The 22,529-nt window shown below is 33.9% G+C and overlaps 3 protein-coding genes across 7 annotated transcripts in view; 2 read left to right on the forward strand and 1 right to left on the reverse strand.

The window, feature by feature from the left end:
• The window catches only part of LOC132040970 (cell division control protein 2 homolog A-like), a 79,677-nt gene that overhangs the window by 24,148 nt on the left and 33,000 nt on the right, over positions 1-22,529 (forward strand). The gene's annotated exons all lie outside the window — the stretch shown is intronic.
• Positions 11,840-13,057, forward strand: LOC132039302 (putative F-box protein At3g17480). The gene has a single exon (XM_059429811.1). The coding sequence runs from the start codon at positions 11,840-11,842 to the stop codon at positions 13,055-13,057; it is 1,218 nt and encodes a 405-aa protein (XP_059285794.1).
• Positions 13,484-20,747, reverse strand: LOC132039543 (nuclear poly(A) polymerase 4). 4 transcript variants are annotated; one of them, XM_059430018.1, is made up of 10 exons: positions 20,259-20,747; positions 20,080-20,157; positions 18,319-18,426; positions 16,950-17,012; positions 16,640-16,801; positions 16,087-16,200; positions 15,957-16,019; positions 15,435-15,764; positions 15,170-15,334; positions 13,484-15,009 (listed from the first exon to the last, which is right to left on the reverse strand). In XM_059430018.1, the coding sequence occupies exons 1-10, from the start codon at positions 20,382-20,384 to the stop codon at positions 14,380-14,382; spliced, it is 1,839 nt and encodes a 612-aa protein (XP_059286001.1). In that variant the 5' UTR covers positions 20,385-20,747; the 3' UTR covers positions 13,484-14,379. The 4 variants fall into 4 exon arrangements, with proteins under 4 accessions (XP_059286001.1, XP_059286003.1, XP_059286002.1 ...); XM_059430020.1 differs by having other exon boundaries at positions 20,080-20,177; positions 20,259-20,398; XM_059430019.1 differs by lacking the exon at positions 18,319-18,426.

Consider the following 22,529-nt stretch of genomic DNA (forward strand, 5'->3'; position numbering starts at 1 on the left):
AGCCCCGCTACAGCTTCTGCTTGAACCCAACAACTTTTGCTCAAACAATGTATTTGTATTAAGAAATTTATTAAATATTATAAATATTAAGTTTTAAACCCAATTATCAACGCATAAGTCGTCACTCTACTCCTTCAGCAACATGGTATATATATGCCAATTTAGTAGAAAATTCTATATTACCACTCTAGCTAAACTAGTTTTAATATGTTATCGATCCTCTTGTCAAATTACCAACATACTTTCTCTGAAAAGTTGGTATGAGTTTAATACATTGGTAGTGTAATATTTCATCCTTCCCAATTTACGTGGCACCGTTCGAATTTCAAGAATCAAACGAGGTTTTTTTTTTTTATCGCTATTTTTTAATATGCCTTTTTAATATATTGATTTTCAGATAGAACTTTTTACTTAGTTTTCAAATATCTTAATTTTTTTTCAAAAAACTTAAAGATTTAATGTCTGAATTCACGTCAAAATTAACAAGTTTGACTCTAGATATCCAAACGGTGCCACATAAATTAGAAGATATCGAGTAATTTTTATTGCAACTCAAGTTACTCAATACCTAATCACTGCTACAGAATTTATAGTAAATTAATAACCAAGAAAATAAAATAAAATAAAATACAAAGCATGTTATAGTCTGTAGTAAAGCATTTTTAGACATCACTTTATAAGTTTTTTTTAATATATAAGAATTAAACCCACCATTACTCAAGAGAGAGCACTCTGATCTCCATTTGTTTTTCCAGATATTCCCTATCTTTTGAACCAGAAAAAATAACTTTTGATGGAAGAAGCATGTATCATTGGAGAGACGGATGATTAATAGGGTAGTACAAGATGAAGAAAGTATCGTGCTCGATATGGTTAGAGCGGAGTCCGTTCTTTAATGGGTCGAGACATTGACAAATTCGAGGGATATGTCGGCATTTGCTAGAATCAATGAGAAAATTATTTGCTACATAATTGTGACCAGAAACTTTTTCATAACTAAATGGGCGACGATTACCACTATTATCGTCATTATCAACCTCGTCGCCTTTGGAATGCTTTTCCTCTTCAACAATTGTGGTGAGGGAAAGGTTCTAAATCATTAAACTTTACATATGTGTAACACTGCTTTTAATTGATTTGATTTGCTTTTGAAAGAAGGCATTAATACGTGTGTTTAAGTCTATGAATTTGGCCTAAAATGTACTTTATTAAAAGGAAATAGTTTCCCATTTACAAATTTGAGTAGGAAAAAAATGACATTGGACCACAAAAACCAATTGACCTAAGAGGAAATGGTCTCCTCTTGCCATTTAAGAGAATGGTCTCATTGAAATACAGTATATCTGGACATTTATGTCTAATTTGTTTCGTTAGATTATGTCTTATAGAACTTTCAAGTACAAAAAAGATTCAAGTCATATATTTTAGGATTTTAACTGCAGGGCCTAGGCCAGTGCCCAAATTCTGTATGCGTACAAGTTCTTTCAAAACATGTTTGGCGAAACCCAAAATATTGCTACTCATTAGCTGCTAGTCCAAACATGATTTGCAAATAAAACATATTTGGACTCAGTCGTTAGTACATTGTCCTTGAATTCAAAAGATTTCTGTGTAATTATAAGACTTCTGAAACGTGTGGTTTTAAACATATCATATTATTTGTCTAGCTATAAAAAATTCTCATTAAGAATAAAATTAAAATTAAAATATTCCAAAGTATATAAATGTATCATTCCTTTAATTTAAGGAGTATGTTTTTATTTTCTTGATCTGTAAGACTGTCTTTTCATGTTATCCATAACATTCAATCTTGTCCATATTTTATGATGAGTATTGCACCTTTCTCAGAAAACTTTGAACCATATTTCACGAATTTTTTTAATTATATGACTAATTAACACAATTGATATTTATTCTATGTCATATAACTAATATTATGTAAGACTTCTTTTTGTCTCATAAGTTGATTTTGGGTCCACAAATTTGTGAGACAAAAGAAAGCCTCACACATGTTAAAAAAAAAAAATTCATATTTCACTATAAATAACTGCACTTTGTCCTTGTTACTTTTTTTCATTTCTTTTACTTAATGATCAATCTGTATATGTTATGCTATGTATTATCCAACCAATGTTATTGTCTAGAAGTTGTTTTTGGTCTTCTGGCTTCTGCTTTATAGGTCATGCCACTCCAATGCTTCACTTGGATTACACAGCTTTTGGCTTCACCAATTCATACCTTAAAGACATACAACAGATGAAGTTCCTAAGGGTTAATGTATAATCAAAATTATGCCTTCTGGGTCGAGCTCGTCGCACAGGTCTTGCCTAGTTTGGGTTATCTCTTCTGTGTGATTTGTGGGCTATTACACAGAAGCGGAATTTACCCTGTGCGCACCAAAGGCAGATCATTTGCGGGTTCCCTTGTCATAAAAAATAAAAAATAAAAACTTTTAGGAAATCGAGCGTCCTCAAGGGTCAACCAGATATACATGTAGGCCTTATATAAAGAGCCTAGCTATTGACCCCCAACTTTATTGTAATTTGCTAATGATGTTTACTAACCTACTATCACATGTTAAGATTTGCTAATAGTGAAAAAGATCTTTATACGTCAATGTGTATAACCTAAATCCTTTAAAAGTTAGATACAATTTAAAGCTTTTTGCCAATATAGCATCCTTCATCTTCAATTAAAAAAGATAAATTTTTTCACCTGGCCTCCTATTGTAGCCTTTTACAAATTCTGTTCACAAGTACTAATTTAGAAAAAATTACTGATCTTTTCAGCAAAACTGCAATTTCTTAATTTTTTCTTTAATCATGATGTTAAGAAAAAATTATTTCACTCGGAATTTCAATTCATCTCAATGATCTTATTTTTTTCTTTAATTATGATGTGTCTATGGTCTTTCTTGTAACCTTTTAGATAGCAAATATTGTAACTGTATTTGGTAAGTGAGCCATTTTGTAGATAACATACTTGAAAATTACTCACTGTTTAAATGATTTTTCTTCCTGATGTTGTATACTGAAAGTGAGCATCGTTGTTAAGTCCTCATATGAGTTATAATTCATTAGTCTTTGTTCATCTACGTTGAGTTGAAGCTTCTATAGGTAATGATATCAGTCCTATGTTGGTCGCAGAGGCGGAGCCAGGATTCGAAACTTGTGGGTTCGGGGTTCTAATTCTTTAAAGTTATTGGGTTCTTAATTAATAATTTATACATATTTGATAAAAAATTTAATAAAAATATATGGTTCGGACAAAACTTTGGGTTCGTACCCCACCGAAGGTAGGCTTCTCATACTGGTTGCTTGGATCTTTCAAAAGTGTCGCCAAAAAGACTTTCATTATATCCTCCAAAACAATAATGACGTCGCATCCGTGTCAGATATTCTAAATATGATGTCATATCTATACTACAACACTTTTGGAGCGTTACAGCAACATAGGTTAAACCATGCATTTTAAAACGATCCAACAAAAATTGTAGGCAAAAAAAAAAAAAAAAAAAAAAAAAGAAAGAAAGAAAGAATTGTAGCGACATTTTTGGAGGAAATTCATCAGCCCCTTGGCCATTGTCAAAAGTTTGATTTTTCCGGGATTTATCCAACCACTAGCTCTGATACTAAGCAACAGAGGAGTCAGGATTTTCACTAACGGGAATCAAAGTACAAAGAAGTAAACACACAAAACGTCTAAGGAATTTAACATGAAGTATAAATGCATTTAAAAAAAAGAAGAAGAAGGGAAAAGGGTCAAAAATATCCCTCTACTTTGGAAAAAGGGCTAAAAATATCCTCCGAACTTATTTTAGGTTAAAAATACCCCTCCCATCCTTAAAGTTTTCAAATATACCCTGTCTTGACGGAAATTATCTCTCAAAATAACCCGAAATCATTTTTTAAACCCGCTCCATCATTTGAACCCGACCTAACTAAATAATAACTCATAAGATCCCCGTATTCCCCCAATACGTAAATTTGAAGTTTGAGGGAATTGGGATGTCGGTCAACTAATTTTTTTCTTAACTGATTACCACTTCTCATTTGATAGAGTATATAGGAAAATTGTTTTTTATATAAGGTGTGTTTTAGGGTCGTCTATATTTGGCCTAAAAATGTAGTTGGAATAGTCTATTTGAACATTTATGTTTCAAGTACAAATCGTTTTTAAGTGAACTATTTCATATCTTGTCCATATATCAATTGTGCGAGGATTATATTTGTCTCACACGTTTGTGGAATCAATTTTTATGCTTTGGGTCCACAAATTTTGATCCACAAACTTCCGATGAAAAAAAAGTTTTACATAACTAGTGTCACTTGTTGTGTTAAAGAATTTCATATTTCACCATTGCAGTTTGCCGTTTTATTTTTCATTTCTGATCTTTCGCTTTATAGGTCATGCCACTCCAATGCTTCGCCTGGATTAGACAACTTTTGTCTTCACTAGTTCATAACTTAAGACATACAACAGATAGATTTCCTTAAGGTTATTTATGTATAATCGGGATTATAATACTTTGACGACAATAGAAGGACCAAAAGTGTCAACCCGATATACTTGTAGGCCTTATATAAAGAGCCTCTTGACCCTAACTTTCTTGTTATCTGATAAAGATAGTTATTGACCTGTTATCACATGTCAAGATTTACTAATAGTGTAAAAAAGATTTTTACACGGTCAATATGTATAATCTAAATCCGTTAAAAATTAGATACAGTTTTAAGCTTTTTACAAATATAACATCCTTCACCTTCAATTAAACAAGATACATTTTTGCCCTGACCTCCTATTGTTAATTTTAGAAAAAATATGATCTCTTCAGCAAAATTGCAGTTTGTTATTATTATTTTTTATTCATGATGTTAAGAAAAAATAGTTCACTCGGAATTTCTATACATCTCAATAATCTTATTTTCTTTTTTTGACAAAAAATATGTTATAGCATTCTTATTTATAATGAAAAAGGCCCCAAAATACCCTTAATGTTAGGAAAATTGCTCATAAATACCCTTCATCCACTATTTGGTCCAAAATATCCTAACTTATTCTTTTGGCTCAAAATACCCTTTAAACTAACAACCTAAACTGTTGCAGTTATATATGCTACTTAATACCCTATGAAATACCCACATACACTATTACTTAATCTAAAAATTAACCACCTACTTTCAGAAACTCAATAAATGGGGTCGGAGCAGTTATATATCCTTATTCGGCGAAGTGCTTCAATTTCAAGACTAAGCCACATATTCACATTAGCTAAGTTTTCATGTTTTGGAACATTAATTTCAGTCTAACAGAAATAAGTAGCTTGAGAAATCTTTGACAAGATGAGCAATTGACATGGCAGCCTCAGAGAGATGTTTTAAGTTTCAAAACCATAATTATCATAAGTGAATACACAAACAACTATACTTGTAGGATACTCTTCATCCACTCAGAAATACTTGGATGGTTGTTACCTATTGTATTGTATTGTGTTGTTAATTTAAATACAATGTTTGTTTTGATTGTTACTTTAATTTTATTGTATCATATCATAAATCTATCGTTATGTAACAAATGAAAAGTCCCATTTTATATAACGACCGATTTGGTGTTATTGCGTCATTATCTTATTTATTTATTTTCATTTTGTCTTTACTTATTATCTAATAATCATATTTTGTCCTTTATCCTATCTTTTTATAATAGCTCTACACCGTACCCTTCTTTTCTTGTAGGTTTATCTTTCAAATTTTTGATGTCTAATATTATGTAAAGACGGGAAACGATACGATCTATCCACACGTTGGAGAGTATGGATGGGAGCATAAAAAGAGCCCCATTCAAGTCGGGAATGCCACATCAGTCTGATATTCTAATATGTTGACTTGCACCCAGGCCTAGCTCTCTGTGGCGGGGCGGTCTCGCTAGGTGAGATAATGAGACCAAAGCATGAAAAATCGGCTGCCTGCAAAATCACTTGTTCCTCGCTTGTTCAAAAGAGCTTCAGATTGGATTCAACACTACATACGATATTTCATTTCGGCCCTCATTAGCTTTTTGCTTGCTTGTACAAAGAGCATGCCCGAGGGGGCTACTACGTTCACCGCGCACTTGCATTACCACTTCATCAAAACAATACAATACAATACAACACAATACGATACATTATGAAACAATAAGTAACAAACATCCAAACAAAGCATTGCTGATTATTTTTTTTCAACATGAAGCAAGGATTGCTGATTTTTTTTTTTTTCAACATGAAGCAAGGATTGCTGATTTATTTATTGTTAGCGTTCCAGTGAGAACGGGGACAAATTTTATTAAATTTCACCGATGGTCACTTAACTATCACTTTTTTTCACAAAAGTCACTTAACTTTGGGTATACTAACACAAAAGTCACTAAACCACTTTCCGGTGCCCCTAAACCACTTTATAGTGAAAAACTCATTTTTTACTCTATTTTAAAAAAAACAAAATTGGATAAATAAAAAATTAACTGAAAGGCTCAATCCGACCCGACCCGAACCCAAAACCCATATAAGTAAAATAAATATTAAAGGAATGGAAGTCCACACTAAAGAAACTAACGATATTATTTTTTATATATAGTTAAAAATAAAATAAAAACTAATAAATAAAAAATTAATTAAAAAGTTTCTTTAGCTGAAATATTATGTTGAATATACATATCATATGCCTTCAAAGTTCTCTCTCTCTCAAAAAAAAATTAAAAATCTCTCTCTAAAAATGTCTCTCTCTCTCTCTCAAAACCCATATGAAGAAAGTATATAACATTTCCACATGTACCTCCAAAAACAAGACTTGATCTTAATAGTTGGATCAGTCTTACTCACTCAGAAATAAGGATACACTTTAAAAGGACACCTCACATGCTTGCATTTGCATATTATCGATCGTGGTCATTAGTAGAAAAGTGTAGCTGAAACCTGCTCTTAATACCATAATTCCTACAAGCATCTTTTAACCTGCTCAAAGTTCCTAAATTTCATTCCAAGTTCAAAATTGGATTATTTTTATGCTTTCTTCATATGAGGTTTTGGATCACCATTGGGTTGAACCTTCCCTTCTTTCTTCCGTTAATTTTTTATTTATAGTTTTTTTTTTTTTTTGAAAAAAAAAAATTTATCGTATTCTTGGGGAAAGTGTGGACTTCCGTTCCGAGTGTAATATTTATTTTGTTATATGGGTTTTGGTGTATACAAATGAATATAGTGAAATTTTATTTATTTTTTAGTTATCAATTTTGTTTTAAAAAAAAATTCATTAAAAAAAATGAGTTTTTCCTGCAAAAGTTAGGGACACCGGTATTTTGAAGGATTTTTTTTTTTTGTATACAATCGGTTTTAAATACAATGTAAAAGTAGCTATAGATGAAAAAAAAGTGATATTAAGTGATCATATGTTTTGAGTTTTTAATATGAGTTAAAAACCTTAAAAAAAAAAAAAAAAAAAAACCGTAGCTTACTGAAAGCGGTTATTCCGAAGTTGTTGCAAGTCAGGCTAGGATTGAAGATTTTAATGAACGGTAAGGTCGATACTTAACTATATCTATATTTCGGTAGAATTACAAGTTTGTCGACTAATGGCATTGTGGAGTGCAGTTTGACAAAGTGGGTTTGGGTTTGGGCTTGGGTTTGAAATGTAAATATTGAAACTGTAGCTATGGCAAAATTTAAACCCCCAAAGTGTAGTCATTTATGTAAAATTCCCTAAAATAAATATTAAAGGAATGGAAGTCCACACTTCCCCAAGAATACGATATTATTTTTTACTCTTTTTAAAAATAAAATAAAAACTAATAAATAAAAAATTAATTAAAAAGTTTCTTTAGCTGAAATATTATGTTGAATATACATATCATATGCCTTCAAAGTTCTCTAATTGCCCAAAAAAAAATTAAAAATAAAAATAAAAATAAAAATGTTCTACCCGACCCAATCCAAAACCCATATGAAGAAAGTATATAACATTTCCACATGTATGCTCTAAAAACAAGACTTGATCTTAATAGTTGGATCAGTCTTACTCACTGCAGTAGCATACACTTTAAAAGGACACCTCACATGCTTGCATTTGCATATTACTCTATCGTGGTCATTAGTAGAAAAGTGTAGCTGAAACCTGCTCTTGATACCATAATTCCTACAAGCATCTTTTAGCCTGCTCAAAGTTCCTAAATTTCATTCCAAGTTCCAAAATTGGATTATTTTTATGCTTTCTTCATATGAGGTTTTGGATCGGGTTGGGTTGAACCTTTTTAATTAATTTTTTATTTATAGTTTTTTTTATTTTGAAAAAAAAAAGTAAAAAATAATATCGTATTCTTGGGGAAAGTGTGGACTTCCGTTCCGTTAATATTTATTTTCCTTATATGGGTTTTGGGTTCAAGTCGCGTCGGGTTGAGGCTTTTATTTAATTTTTTAGTTATCCAATTTTGTTTTAAAAAAAATAGAGTAAAAAATGAGTTTTTCCCTATAAAGTTAGGGACACCGGAAAATGATTTGGTGATTTTTGTGTTAGTGTACCCAAAGTTAAGTGACTTTTGTATTAGAAACGATAGTTACGTGACTTTTGTGGAAAAAAAGTGATAGTTAAGTGATCATATGTGAAATTTACCCTGTGTTTTAATATGAGTTCAAAACCTTAAAAAAAAAAAAAAAAAAAAACCGTAGCTTACTGAAAGCGGTTATTCCGAAGTTGTTGCAAGTCAGGCTAGGATTGAAGATTTTAATGAACGGTAAATACTTTATATCTATATTTCAGAATTACAAGTTTGTCGAAATGGCATTTAAAGTGCAGTTTGACAAAGTGGGTTTGGGTTTGGGTTTGGGTTTGGATTTGAACGTGGTGAGTTAAATTTTAAGTTAACTTGAGAGGCATTCTTAAGTAAAAAAAAAAAAAAAATAGGTTAGGGGTAATTTAGATCAATAGGTGAATGTAGGGTATTTTTAAATCAAAAAAATAGGTTAGGGATATATTTAGACCAAAAGGTGAATGAAGTGTATTTATGAGGCATTTCCCATACCTTAGGGAATATTTGGCCCATTTCCATATTTATAATAATACAAAACCTATTTTAACTAATACTAAGAGGTCTCTTTCTATATTATTTTGATTATTCTATTTAAACATGAACAGATCATAAACTAACAATATCAAATCCTATTTAAATTAGGTTTCCTACTCCAACCTTAAATTATTCTCCTATTTACTATTCACTTCTTGACTCCCCTAAATTCCACCATTGGTTGCCGGTAATACTCTAACTTAGTTACTGTTTTGTTGCTATGCTACCTTTTTTCTTTCTTTCCTTTTGATTGACGCTGACTCTCATAACGTTATGTCATTCGAATATATATACGTTTGTTTGAACCTAAGTTTTTTTTTTCCCTGAGATATATCTTAAAGGTTTCCTTCATCTAGGTATATCTTGTTTCCTCATATTGTACTCCCTCCGTTCACTTTTACTTATCACGTTTGGTTTCCTTTCGTTCACTTTTACTTGTCACGTTTGACTTCGCTTGTCGAGAATCAAACTACATGGACTTTGACCGGCATTTTAAGATATATTTTTTCGTTATATTAATATGAGAAGAATTGCAACCTATAGTATTTTCGTAGGCAGAATAGCTTGGGATCCCCCTGAACTTGTCGATTTTTATTTAGTGTACACCTAAACTATGCGTTGGCTTAATTACCCCCTGAACTTGGTAATATGATAGTCTCGACCCCCTAGACGCTGATGTGGCAAAGAGCGTGAACACACTCTCTTTTAGGCGCGTGGAAGGGTCAAAAATCGAAAAATCAGCTTCTAAGTGGAGTATTTTTTAACTATTCATCGCCATATAATCAATATAAGGATTTATTTTTTCCAATTGTGTTTCTTTTTGGTTTTTCTTAATATTCATTGCATATTTTATCCCGATTGTATTTTTTTTCTTTTTAGATATAATGATTATTTATTTCAACTATGTGTTTTTTTTCCTTTTTTTGGATCCAAATCTAAATAACTTAGTTGAAACTCTATTTATTTTAGCCAAATAAAAAGAAGGTTTAGCAAAAGTAATGAAGTTTAGACGGTGTATTTTCTACAAAAAAAAAAAAAAAAAAAAAAAATTGTGTATTTTTCTTTTCATGCAATTACTATTTATTTCAACTCTACATTATTTTTTTCGGTTCAAATTCTTAAAATATTTGGTTGATATTTTATTTATTTCTTTTTAGATACAATGATTATTTGCTTTAACTGTGTATTTCTTCTTTTTCTGGCCAAATATATAAAAATAACTTGATTAGAATATCATTATCTTTAGCCAAATAAAAAAAAGTATGGTCAAAATATTGTTGTTTCAAGTTCTTTTTTTACAGATTTGGCCCAAAAAAGATGATCTAAATAATTGGTGAACTTAAAAAGGTAAAAAATATATATTTTATCCTTAAAAAATGCCACATGGACAAAACAATCCATGTGGCAGCGCGTGTGTCACACGACCATGGGTTGCCAGCGTCTAGGGGGGTCGAGACTATCATATTACCAAGTTCAGGGGTAATTAAGACAACGCATAGTTTAGGTGTACACCGAATAAAAATCGACAAGTTCAGGGGGTTTCCAAGCTATTCTGCCTATTTTCGTATAGTTGTTGTATATCTCAATTCTAATTTAATTTAGCTCCGAAAATTAGTCGAATTGACTCTCGAGAAGCGAAACGTGACAAGCAAAAGTGAACGGAGGGAGTAGTTGAGGTCAAAATTTTCTTTTGCAGGACTTGTTATTAGCCAAAGCACTAACCTTCAGTGTACAATAATATCCTTAAGGAAAGGGATTGAGCTAACTTTGTCATTTTTAGGAGTTTTATGTCGAGACTTGGATGTATATTGCACTAAGCTTAATACTCGCTTAGTCCCATATTAACTGTCGCCTTAACTCAAAAGATTGTCCCAAAATTAGGAATTCTAGACTGAAGTTGGTTGTTGTTCCCAACTATATCCTTAATATTAAAGAAGAATGCACGGTATTTAAGAGGAAACAATCAATCAAGTTTTATTAAATAAGGTTAACTTAGTAAATTATCTATTATATTTATTATTTTCTTAATGGACCTGAAATGAACTAAAATGACGTTAAAATGGGACGGAGGGAGTATCTAGTGTCACATACTAGTCAAAATAAATTAGTCCTACAGGGAATTGGAAGGTTCATATAAATTTGTAATTTTCTTGTGAAAGAGATTAGAGAAGCTTTGTTATGTTTTTATTTTCTTGATCTATAGAATTGTCTTACATACTTTCTTACCGGTAGAATTAGCACTATTTTCGTAGTTTCCTGTTCTTCGATTTTTGTTACAACATGTGTTTCGTGTACTTCGGTTGTCGCATTGTTTCATTGTTGTTATTGTTCTTTTTTTCTGAATGCTATGTATTGCTTTCTATATCGCATTATTTCGTTGTTGTTACAGTTTTCATTTTTGTATTTCCTTTGTCAAACTGCTTTGAAATGCTTTAGTTGAGCCGAGGGTCTTTCGGAAACAACCTCTTTATCTCGACGAGGTAGGATAAGGTCTGCGTACACTCTACCCTGTGAGATTGCATTGGATATGTTGTTGTTGTTGATCCAACTGTCCGTTCATGTTATCCTTAACACTGTCTTTTCAATCTTGTCTATATTTTATGATGAGTTCGTATATCCATTTTACCTTTCTCAACAATATTTTTTCACTATGGATATTTGCAGATTGATCTGTACTTATGATGCTCCCATATGCAACCATTATTTTGTCTAAAATATGTTTTTTAAATCTTCTGCTCTATAGGTCATGCCACTTCAATGCTTCAATTGGATTACAGAACTTTTGGGTCCACTAGTTCATAATCTAAGACATACAAATGAAGGGCCTGAGGGAATTTTTACACGTTTGCCTGATTGTCTCATCATTGATGTCCTTAGTAGACTTCCAGCAGATTGCCTTCTTAGATGTCAAAGGGATTGCAGGGTGTGGAAGGCATTGATCTCATCGCGGTATTTTTCCACGTTACATCTCAGAAGAGCTAGACCTGTACTAATCATAGAGTGGGATCGCTGTTTTACCAGTCATGAGCAGGACCTTTTTATATTTGATGGAAGTCTTAATAAGGATAAGATGTTCACAAGAGTACTTCTCAAACGTGAGCTTATGATCAACAAGGTCAATAAACACCGTCCTCATCTTCGATACTCTTGTGAAGGAGTTCTTCTGTTCATGGTGTTATGTTCGCGCCCAACTTATTTTATTTTTAACCCAATAACACAAGAGGGAGTAACTATACGACATAAATTTGACCCGGGCTACTTGTGTGCTTTTTATTATTGTTCATTGACAAGTGAATTCAAACTTCTTTATGCAAGAAAAGAAGGATCTCGGTGTCAGTATTCCATATACACTGTCAGGACACAGACATGGAGGAAAATTCATTCTCCCACTTCCAACTGTTTGCCGTATGTCTCTCCTGCAATTGTCAACGGAGCTGTACATTTGCTCGTGGGCAAAGATTTAGAGAAACCAGATACTCCTCCTTGTGCCAACGGAATCATGGTGCTTAAAATGGACAAGGAAGAGCTCTCCGCTATGCCTCATCCCGGAAGTGTATGTAGCTCATGGAGAACACATCAAACAATGTCTCTCTTAGTGAAGGATGAGTCTTTGTGTCTCTGCCAATTGTTTGTTGCTGAGAATGAAATGGATATATGGATCTTGGAGGATTATGAAACATGGGTATGGACCAAAAGATGCAAGGTTAATCTTGGATTTAACAACCAAGGTATCCGTCTCAGTAAGCCTTTTGTTGACCGTAGTTATTGGGAAGTGGTTTTGTACATGTGTTGGCAAATACAGCCTTTGCACTTCCAGGACGGTGAACTGGTATTTTATTGGTTTAGCAGAGGGTTGTTTATGTGTAATCTGGATCATAATACTTTGAGGAATATCGAAGGTCCACAAGGGTCAATGGTATATACTTGTAAGCCGTATAAAAAGAGCCTCTTGACCATAGCCTAGCTTTGTTTCAGCAAGTGTAATCTTATTCTTTTACCTTTCTAAATTTGGTGCTTTTAGGTATTGTTTAGTTGAGTTGGTAGTATTTTGAAATAAATTATGTAAGCTTCTGCAGTTAATTCGAGTTACTTCAAAGGAGACGGGATCCTTTAATCGGATTATTTAAATGGCATAGCCACTTCTTTTGCCTGTGTTTTAAACTTAAGACGGTTCAATATTTTTGGAAAATAGAGCTATACTTCACCGTTTAGTAAAAGAGTCTTGAGTTCTATGCACTACAACAACAACATACATACCCAAGATAATCTCACCAGGTGAGATCTGGGGAGGGTAGAGCGTAAGCAGAGGCTGTTTCCGATAGACCCCGGGCTCAATGAGAGAAGAAAAAGCAGCAAGATAATAAAATAACGGAGTAAAGGAACAATCAGGTAGTACTGGGGTGACTGCAAGTAACTCTATTTGAGAAACATTCATTGACAATCTACAATAAATTGTAAGTGCTTGCTATAAAAGGTTAAATAACACCGATGATGTAAAAATTCATCAAGTGTGTAACTCAAAACTTTTGCCTAGCCTCCTATAGTAGCCCCTTAGGAATTCAGCCTTCCCCTCCATGTTCTCTCTCTCAAGGTCTCTGGCTCGGGCCTATGAAGCTTTTGTCACCTCAATAGCTTCTTGTTGTTTATATGCTGCTTTAACTGGTCACTTCAGATTTAGCAACTATTGGTGCTGCTACTAAATCTCTCGTTTGCGGTTGTTGATTTTTGTTGTCTGGGGGTAAATTGGAGCAGCTGCTGTTTTTGGATGTTGATTCTGCCGTTCACCTCTGTTGCTGGTTCTTTGTTGCGACGTAGATTTGATGCCTTAGTTTCACTGATATTTTGCTATCTAGTGCATTGTACTGCTCCATTCTCACTTCGATGTCCATCCCGCAGTAGTGCAATCCAGTCTGCCAAGCTTATATCACCCTGCAAAGACCCAAAACTTCCAGATTCACGCCATCAGCTACTATTACCAAGCGAAAACTCACAAACAGAGGAAATCGCCTTGCAAGAAAGGTTCTGAACTTTGGAATTTGATACGAACACCCGTCAACTCCATCCCACCCCCACCTCCCACCGCTAGTGTACCTGGTCCATTGACCTGCTCATCATCATCATCCACCTTTTTGTCATTCTGCGTAAGCTGCCAAGCTGGGGCACCTACAGAGCACAATTTTTCACAAGTACTACGCGCCTCCTGGCTAGGGAAAGATGTATATATTTGACTGGTCAAAAAAAAACCTTCTTTCATAACTCCCGACAAATTCCTTGACATGGTGATATCTAAACTATCAGGCTGGAATTTTCACTCAGAAGGACATGGTTTCTACTCCCAGTATCCCCTGTTGATTTATCATCAGAACTTCTGTTCTGAAGGTCAGCAGTCTTAACCTCCAGCTTTGACTCCTCCGGAATGACTATCTGTGAGGATTCGCCTGACCAACGAGAAACACTTGCAGGAGCAGTTCCTATAATTTGAGGACTAATAGAAGCACGTTTCCCCAGTTTGTCAGACTGTACATCAACTGTTTCGGTCTCCTGCTTCCTCTTTGAATGCCTTTCTTCAGGAGACACGCAACCTTTGGCATCTTTCTCAGGAGTATGCTGAGTTGTATTTCTAGATTGCAGTGGTCTCTTATACCCATCAGGAAAGACATAAGCAGGAATTTGCTTCCTACGAACATGCGAGACATAGATCTCCATGGCCGGTCTCCAATAAGAGTACATGCTTACGTCTTGCTTAAACTCATCGACTGTTCCACGAATATCAAACTGTTGACCTTCTTGTACTTTGACATCCTTTTGCCTCTGCAAACCCACGAAAAAAGCACAATGTGGGCATGGCTTCGACGTGTCTGTGAATTCGTTAGGATAAGGATGGCACTGCAACATCCCGTTGGTGTCCCGCTCTATCTGCAAAGCATCAACCAAAAACCACACATTCCATCACTAGAATCAGGAAAAAAAAAAAAAAAAAGGGACAAGGAAATTAGATCTTTCCTCCCAAACTTTATCTTTCTGTGCTAATAATTCTCATCAAACCTGAGAGAACCAAAAAACTACCAACTTTCACCTTTAGCGTTAGTTGCCGAAGCCGGGATTCCACCCAGCCTTTCCAAGCTAACAAATCATTATTATCTGCTGCAACGATCTCAACCTGGAGATAGTTTTTGTACGCCTCAAAGAAAAAATAATGCTCAAAAAGAGCAGGCCACTGTGCTTTATTCAACTCAACATCCTGGACCAAAGAATAAACTAAAAGCATCACCACTACTTATTAAAATTAGTTAGAAGAAGAGGGGGAAAGGCAGAAAGAATACTGAACCTTTATAGCGTACCTCACAAGTCTTGTAACCAATCTGAAATTGGTCCATCATTACTCGAAGAGTGCTTGGTGAAACGTTGTAGCTAGAGTTCATGCAAGGGTAGGCAGGAGTGATGATTGGCATATGATGAGTCCTGTCTTTAGGATTCTTGCGCGGATCCCAAACAAGAAACCCAAGTTCATCCTCTTCTATTGGGCATAGCATCACAGGATTTGGCCAACGCCATTGTGTATAAACACGGAAGAACCTAGAAACAAGCATACTAGGGATTGCATTGGGGTAAAGCTGGCAAATGCGAGCAACCAAAAGAGCCCAATTGACCCCACCAAGAAATCCAGTAACCTGAATAAGAAGCACAGAAGAGGCAAACCAGGAAATCATAATCAGAATGGGATAATTTTTAAGAATGACACCATCTGTCAAATTTATGAGAAAGATTATGACCAAACAAAAGGAATCCCTAGTTGAAATACGTGTGTGTGTGTGTGTGAGAGAGAGAGACCACTGATATGGTTGGAGAAATTAATAACTCACATTGGAATAAACACCGCGTTTTTTGGCCCAGAACTTCAGACATCTAAGAGTTGTGCGGAAGTGCTGCAAAAGTTTAAGTAAACATGGAAAAGATCAATCATTTAAGGAAAGGAGGAACACTGATGGTTACCTTAGCATTGGGAACTAGTTTCAGTATTTGATCAGCAACGCGGCAACCATTGAGACTTCGAACAGTTGGTTCATCCACATTGTAGAGTACAGATCGGTCTGAGATATCGAAATCCTGTTGTCAAATCAAAATTACAAGTTGGAGTTGAATTCAATTCAGCATAATTGAATTCAATTCAGCAAAATTACAAGTTGGAGTTGAATTCAATTCAGCATAATTGAATTCAATTCAGCATAACAATTTAATTGAATTCTGGAATAACAAATTCAAGAACAACACATTGCATATCCAGAGCTTGCAAGAAAAGCACAGTTCAAAAACGTGGAACACAGTCTAAATACACACTGTAAATGAAAAAGCTGTTATATTCTCCATTGAATGAATGAATCCAAGTAGACTAGTTCTTCAAGCCTTTACAAACAACATCCACAAGAACCTTGAGACACAACTAGTTTCGAAAAGGTAAAAAAAAAAAAAAAAAGGGGGGGGGGGGGGGGGGGTTAAGGAAAGTACACAAATAAAGAATGTCCATGAGAACTTAATTCCAACTTACTTCAGGAACAACCAAGTGAGAGATACTTGCATAAAGAAGATCAATTGATATCCCTTGAAATTTGAATTTCATAACTGGGACATGAGCATCAGGAACTGGTTGAAGTTCACTAACTTCTTCCATTTCAGCTAAAATATCATGAAGAATGATAAAGAAATCCTCCTGCATAGTACACACAAAAAAAAAAAAACACACACTAAACCTCAATGCCAAGCCAGTTGGGGTAAAAACAAAAAGGAACATTTTTAATCAAATTGTATTATGTTCACTGGACCGAACAACAAAGATTTAACCAATGGGTTGTACTCACTTCTCGATTGACATAAGAGGGACCAACACACAATGTGTCAACGTCAGCTCCTGGTCCATGAACCTGCAATATACAATTTTTGACCAAATTATGCATTTGTTGAACCACAACATCAAGATAGTGACCACAGAGGCCACTCGGTTTCTATAAGATAAAGACATCTCTAACTTTGAGAAAAATAGAAGCCAACCGCACTGTATTATTTTGTCATCTTTATAACATGAGACAAACTGTATCCAGAACCAACAAGTTAAACATGTGATTTGTAATGCTCAAATAAAATAAAACTACATTAACTACAGTTTCAGCAACTACACCAAGTTTATTTTCATATTTTTTAATGCCTTTTTAAATAAAGAAAATGAATATGATGAGTTGGATGTTTGCTTTCCTATTGATCTTTATACACTAAGAATTTAATACTGTGGATATAGTCACTATATTATTTGCATTTGTTATCAGATGTTTGATGAAGCATATTAAATTTGGATATAACAACAAATAACCTAAACCATGTATTTTGTTTTAACTTTAGTAAAACTTTCTTTTCAATACAACTCACGAGTATATCTATTGCCTATTGCCTATATCATAGGTATATACTCATGTATCTAATACTTCCATTGGATATGCGTTTAATATTGTTAGAGATTTGTATGTCAGTAGAAAATGTTGAGAACTTCCAGTGTTAGAGAATCTAAATTATTGAATAGTAGATTGAGATAGATATTAGCATGGATAGTGAGGATTCACGTTACTGGTCCCAACTAGCTTCGTGTAATGTTTTTTTTTTTTTTTTCCTCTACTGATCACCTTACAAGAACTATAATCTAAAAGCTTCCTTCATCACCGTAAGTAGACCAAATAACAAGCACTGCCTCCATTCTCGGGCAAAATAGTTCAACTACTTAACAATCCAATGAGATATCGGACAAATCTAAGTCCATTGGTTTATTTAACCAAGATTGAACTTGCAGCACAGAAAAAGGAGCAGCACAAGATCACATAGTGACTAATTGCAAAACAGGAATAAATTGGAAGTCCCCGACTAGTGGTGTTGTTACAAAGTTTCTAAAGGTGCCATCTAAGACTTTACTAAGTTGTCCCAGTTAAATATTTGAGAGATAATGCAAGAGGTCAAAGTATATATTATTCCGATTGAGCATTGAAATTTGCATAAAATGGTCCAAATAATGCATAGCACAACCTCCATTAAGAAGAATGCCAGGAACATAAACCCAGCAGAGGGCGTGTCAATTTTACAGGTGAGGGTTGAAGCATAATTAACATCCAGAAAAGGATATTCTATTAAGCTGCTGGAAGAACTAACTACCGCGTAAATTCCATAAATGCTGAAACTTTTACTTACCCCTAGACGATAAGAGCCAAAGGTGACTATGATAGCATTTGCATCCTCAACCCTTTGATCTTTGTAGCCTCTCTGGCGAGTCAATTGTTTCACCCATTGTTTTACAATCTACAACAGAATAGTAACTGGTCATTACAACTTCTTTCACTACACTTCCATGGATAAGTCACATTATGACAATCCAACAATATTAGTTGGCCATTATGGACATATGAAATGAATTCAGGATGCAAATGTCGGATAGCAAGTGGTAGGACAGTACATTAAAGGTATTATTGTAAGGAGCTAAGACCAAAATTAGATGGACATTTCAAATACAATCATAAAGAAAACACCCCAATTTCATCCTCCATCAAATCTTGACTTTTGGTATGAAACTGAAGCGCAACAGACCAAAACAAAAAGGCATATCACGTATGGATTTGGTAATCAAGTACAACAAGCAATTTATGTTAAACAAACACAGTTAATTAAGCAGATATACCAACTCACTGTGATGTGAAAAAGTACAAGTTTATCAATTAGATCAGGATAAGAACACCAATAGCTCATTTCAGGGATACATAGTTCCTTTATTACCAGATCTAAGAGAGTAAAACCAAGAACCAAATTTCAGCGGCAAGTCATATTTTAAACCTTAAGCTTCTGCTCAGTCAAATAAAAAATGGTCATGTACATGTGCCTCTTTATTTACAAAAATTATGCGTGAACCAGAAAACAATATCCAGGATGCCTTTCAAGCTAGAGAGGTCAGCCAATTCTAAAAGCAATTAAGAACTGTTGTAATGGGATTCAACTTCTCTATGTATTCTGTGTCGTCCTTAGAAGGAAAAGAATAGAAGATGCTTCGAAGGAGAAGCTATCCTGAGCATAGATAGAATTTTACTTGTGTTAAAGCTTTATTCTTCCGTGTAACATCTGCATGAGTACCACATGGTTTGCAGCATTCCCGTTGTCCTTTTTGTCATATTCTACCATGTATTAAATCCATCAGCAAGGGAACTTATGAACAAAATTCTATACATCTGACTTGAACAGTAATCACTTTGATTCTAACTGTATTAGTCCCATTGCTTCCCCAAATTTCTCTCAATACTTCATAGAAACTAAAGCCCTAGATTACAGAACTAACACAAACTATTATAAGCTAGAAAGAGCTAATTTTCCACAACAGACGAGCCTGGGCGTATTGTATGTGCCAAGCCATTTAGCAATAAGGCCAAAGCGGTACTTCCTGATACTGACACACAAATATTAAACTTCTTGCTAATGGTAAAAAGGGGGGGTTGAACGTGGGGGCTGTTCTTATTTTACCGGAGGGGTTTGAATTAGCTATGAAAGAAAAGACCCTACAAGCTCAAAAGGCAACAGCTGACACACAAATATTAAACTTACAGCAATTGTCATCACTCATCAGAAACATGAAATAGATCTTAGTCCATAATTTAAGCCTGTTTATATAACTATATGCACAATTGATTTATCATTTCATCGTTTATCCAGCCAATGAGAAGTTATTTCATTGAAGTACTTTAACGCATCCAAATCCAAAAGTGAAATCGACAACAAGAAACCAATCTCCCAACTTACCACCCCTTCTTTAGCTTCTCAATTAAGTCTTATAATTTCTTGATAAACATAAATAATCGCATAAACTTAAGTTTTCCTAGTCCATGACATTCCTGGTAAACAATTAGAGCATGTTTCATCAAATTCATGATAACTATACATTGGTAAAGTTCTTTAATGAGGTTCAATTACCTCATCAAGTTGCCGCAGTACTTCTTCTCTCCTTGCAGTCTCTACCTCACTCTCATACAATTCCGATTCCCTCATAAACTTCCCCAATCACCACAAAACTTGAAAAGTCAATACAAATTCATGATCAAATTGAAATCAACTCATATAACTTTAGAACAAAAAGCATAAAAAAGAAGTACCTTTTCTAGTGCTACATTTCTTTGAAGATCTGCTTCAGTAGGTCCAGCAAGAGATAATGCCTTTGTGACACCATATTTCGTTGCCACTGGTGCAGCAGACTCACTTAAGCTCTCAGAATTCACCATCACAATTTCCAACTGTGAATGAAAATCTAAAAGGAAAAACCCCACACCAAAAAAAACACCAGTCTAGTTACAGAAATTCAGATTAGCATAAAAAGTGAGAATTTTTCAACTCTGTATGAATAAAAATCAAAAAAAGAAAAAACCCCACACCAAATTGAGTTACTAAAATTCACATTAGCATAAAAGTTACTAAGATTTTACAGATCATTGAATCGATAAAATGCTGAACCAGACAAAATTGAAGGGGAAAAAAAAAAAAAAAAGCAAAATTTTCAACTTTGTGTGAATAAAAACCAAAAAGGAAAAACCCCACTAGACCAGTAGAGTTACCAAAATTACGTATGGGATAAAAGCTAAATTTTACAGATCATTGACCATATAAAATGCTGAACAAGAAACAATTGAAGGACAAAAGGGGAGATTTTTCAACTATGTATGAAAAGACCAGTCGAGTTACCAAAAAGTTAATACTTTACAAATCATTGAACCGACAAAATGCTGAACCAGACACAATCGAGGTCAAAAAATTAGTCCAACATGTATGAAAAAATAAACTATTATATACCACGCAATTCTTTAATTTTACTGCTACATGTTTACCTGGCTTGTTTTATTTATCTTGCTATTCTGCTATCATTATTTTTTTCTTTACTGGTTTGGTTAAACTTTATTTGAGCCAAGGATCTTGTCGGAATCAGTCTCTCTACCCCATTACTCTAGACTCATTTGTATGATTACATTGTGTATGTTGTTATATTAATAACCTAAATAATCGTTAATGTATATAAAAAGTGATTATTTTAGTCCTTCAAATATATCGTGTAATCGCAATAGTTCTTAATGTATGAAAAAATGATCATTTTAATTCTAAACTTTAAAATTAAATATGTAAGTCCAATGATCAATGAAGTTTAACCAGCCATTCACGTGAGGGAAGCAAAAGCTACCCTTTGCCTCCTACCACCACTGTGTGCACATGCAACGATGGAGTGTACATTTTTCTTGCTTTCCTTATATCATAGTTTTCGTACTTGCAGCAAGAGGCATAGTTGGATTAAGATTTTAAAAGCAAAAACATACATTGATTATTGGTATAAAAAAAAATCATTAAAGGTAGCAAAAGTTGATAGTTGTTCTCATCATTAAGATTTGATTATGGCCTACAAGTTTTACTCCCATTTGGATGTTTTTTATACAGCTCACGTGAGTTGTTGGTTAAATTTAAACTTCACGTAATAACCAATATTATATTTTATTAAAAATAAAAAATATATTTTTGACTAATAAAAATTAACGGACTACGTTTGATTAGTTGCACTTATAGAACCATTCTTTCTCAAATAAAACATCCAATAACTCAAGTAATATGAGATTATAATAAAAAAGATAAAGTGTAGAGACGCAAAAGGTGTGATGCTCAACCCAATCTCCTTGAGCCACAAGGCCTTTTTAACGGGTTCACAATTTTGTGTCAATTATATTTTTTTTGTGATTTTACTTGTTGATCACCGGCAATTCCATTCTACCTTGTAATTTTTATTAAATGTCACAAAAGAAATTAAGAAACTGTATCCCTGACTCTCCTTACTTTTATTTTGATACACTTGTAATGCAAGAATACAATTCGTTGTATAAAATGAATGATAGTAAGCTTTCCAAGGTATAAAATGATAGAGATCGGTTGAGATTGTCATTATGACCTACACATTTGTCTCCAACAAATTTGAATGCACCGACTCCAACATAAAGAGGAATTTTGATTGATTAGTAATGACTTTAATTGTTGTTCTTGACTGTTTGGGCAGGCAATTCTTCATCAACTAGGCCTTGATAATGCTTCCTCGTATTGCATCTCTTTTTTTTTTTTTTTTTTTTTTGGGCTTTGAATATTCTGAATAGCTGGCTTGCTTTTTTGCCATCTCCTTTTACGTGACCATGCTTCGTTCGATTGCATTGTTTATCAAGGGCAATTTGCACGATTGTCCTCATTCGGGGTGGTCTTTAATTTTTGTCCCTCAAATTGGTGATGTTTAATTTTTGTCCTTCACTAAAAATCTCTTGGTTTCGGGTTCGAACTCCCTATTTAATCAAAAAAAATTAAAAAAATCGCAAGATAGAATTCGGATTCGCAAAGCAGAGTTTTAC

The sequence above is a fragment of the Lycium ferocissimum genome, chromosome 12 (genome assembly GCF_029784015.1).
Source record: "Lycium ferocissimum isolate CSIRO_LF1 chromosome 12, AGI_CSIRO_Lferr_CH_V1, whole genome shotgun sequence".
Classification (NCBI taxonomy): Eukaryota; Viridiplantae; Streptophyta; class Magnoliopsida; order Solanales; family Solanaceae; genus Lycium; species Lycium ferocissimum.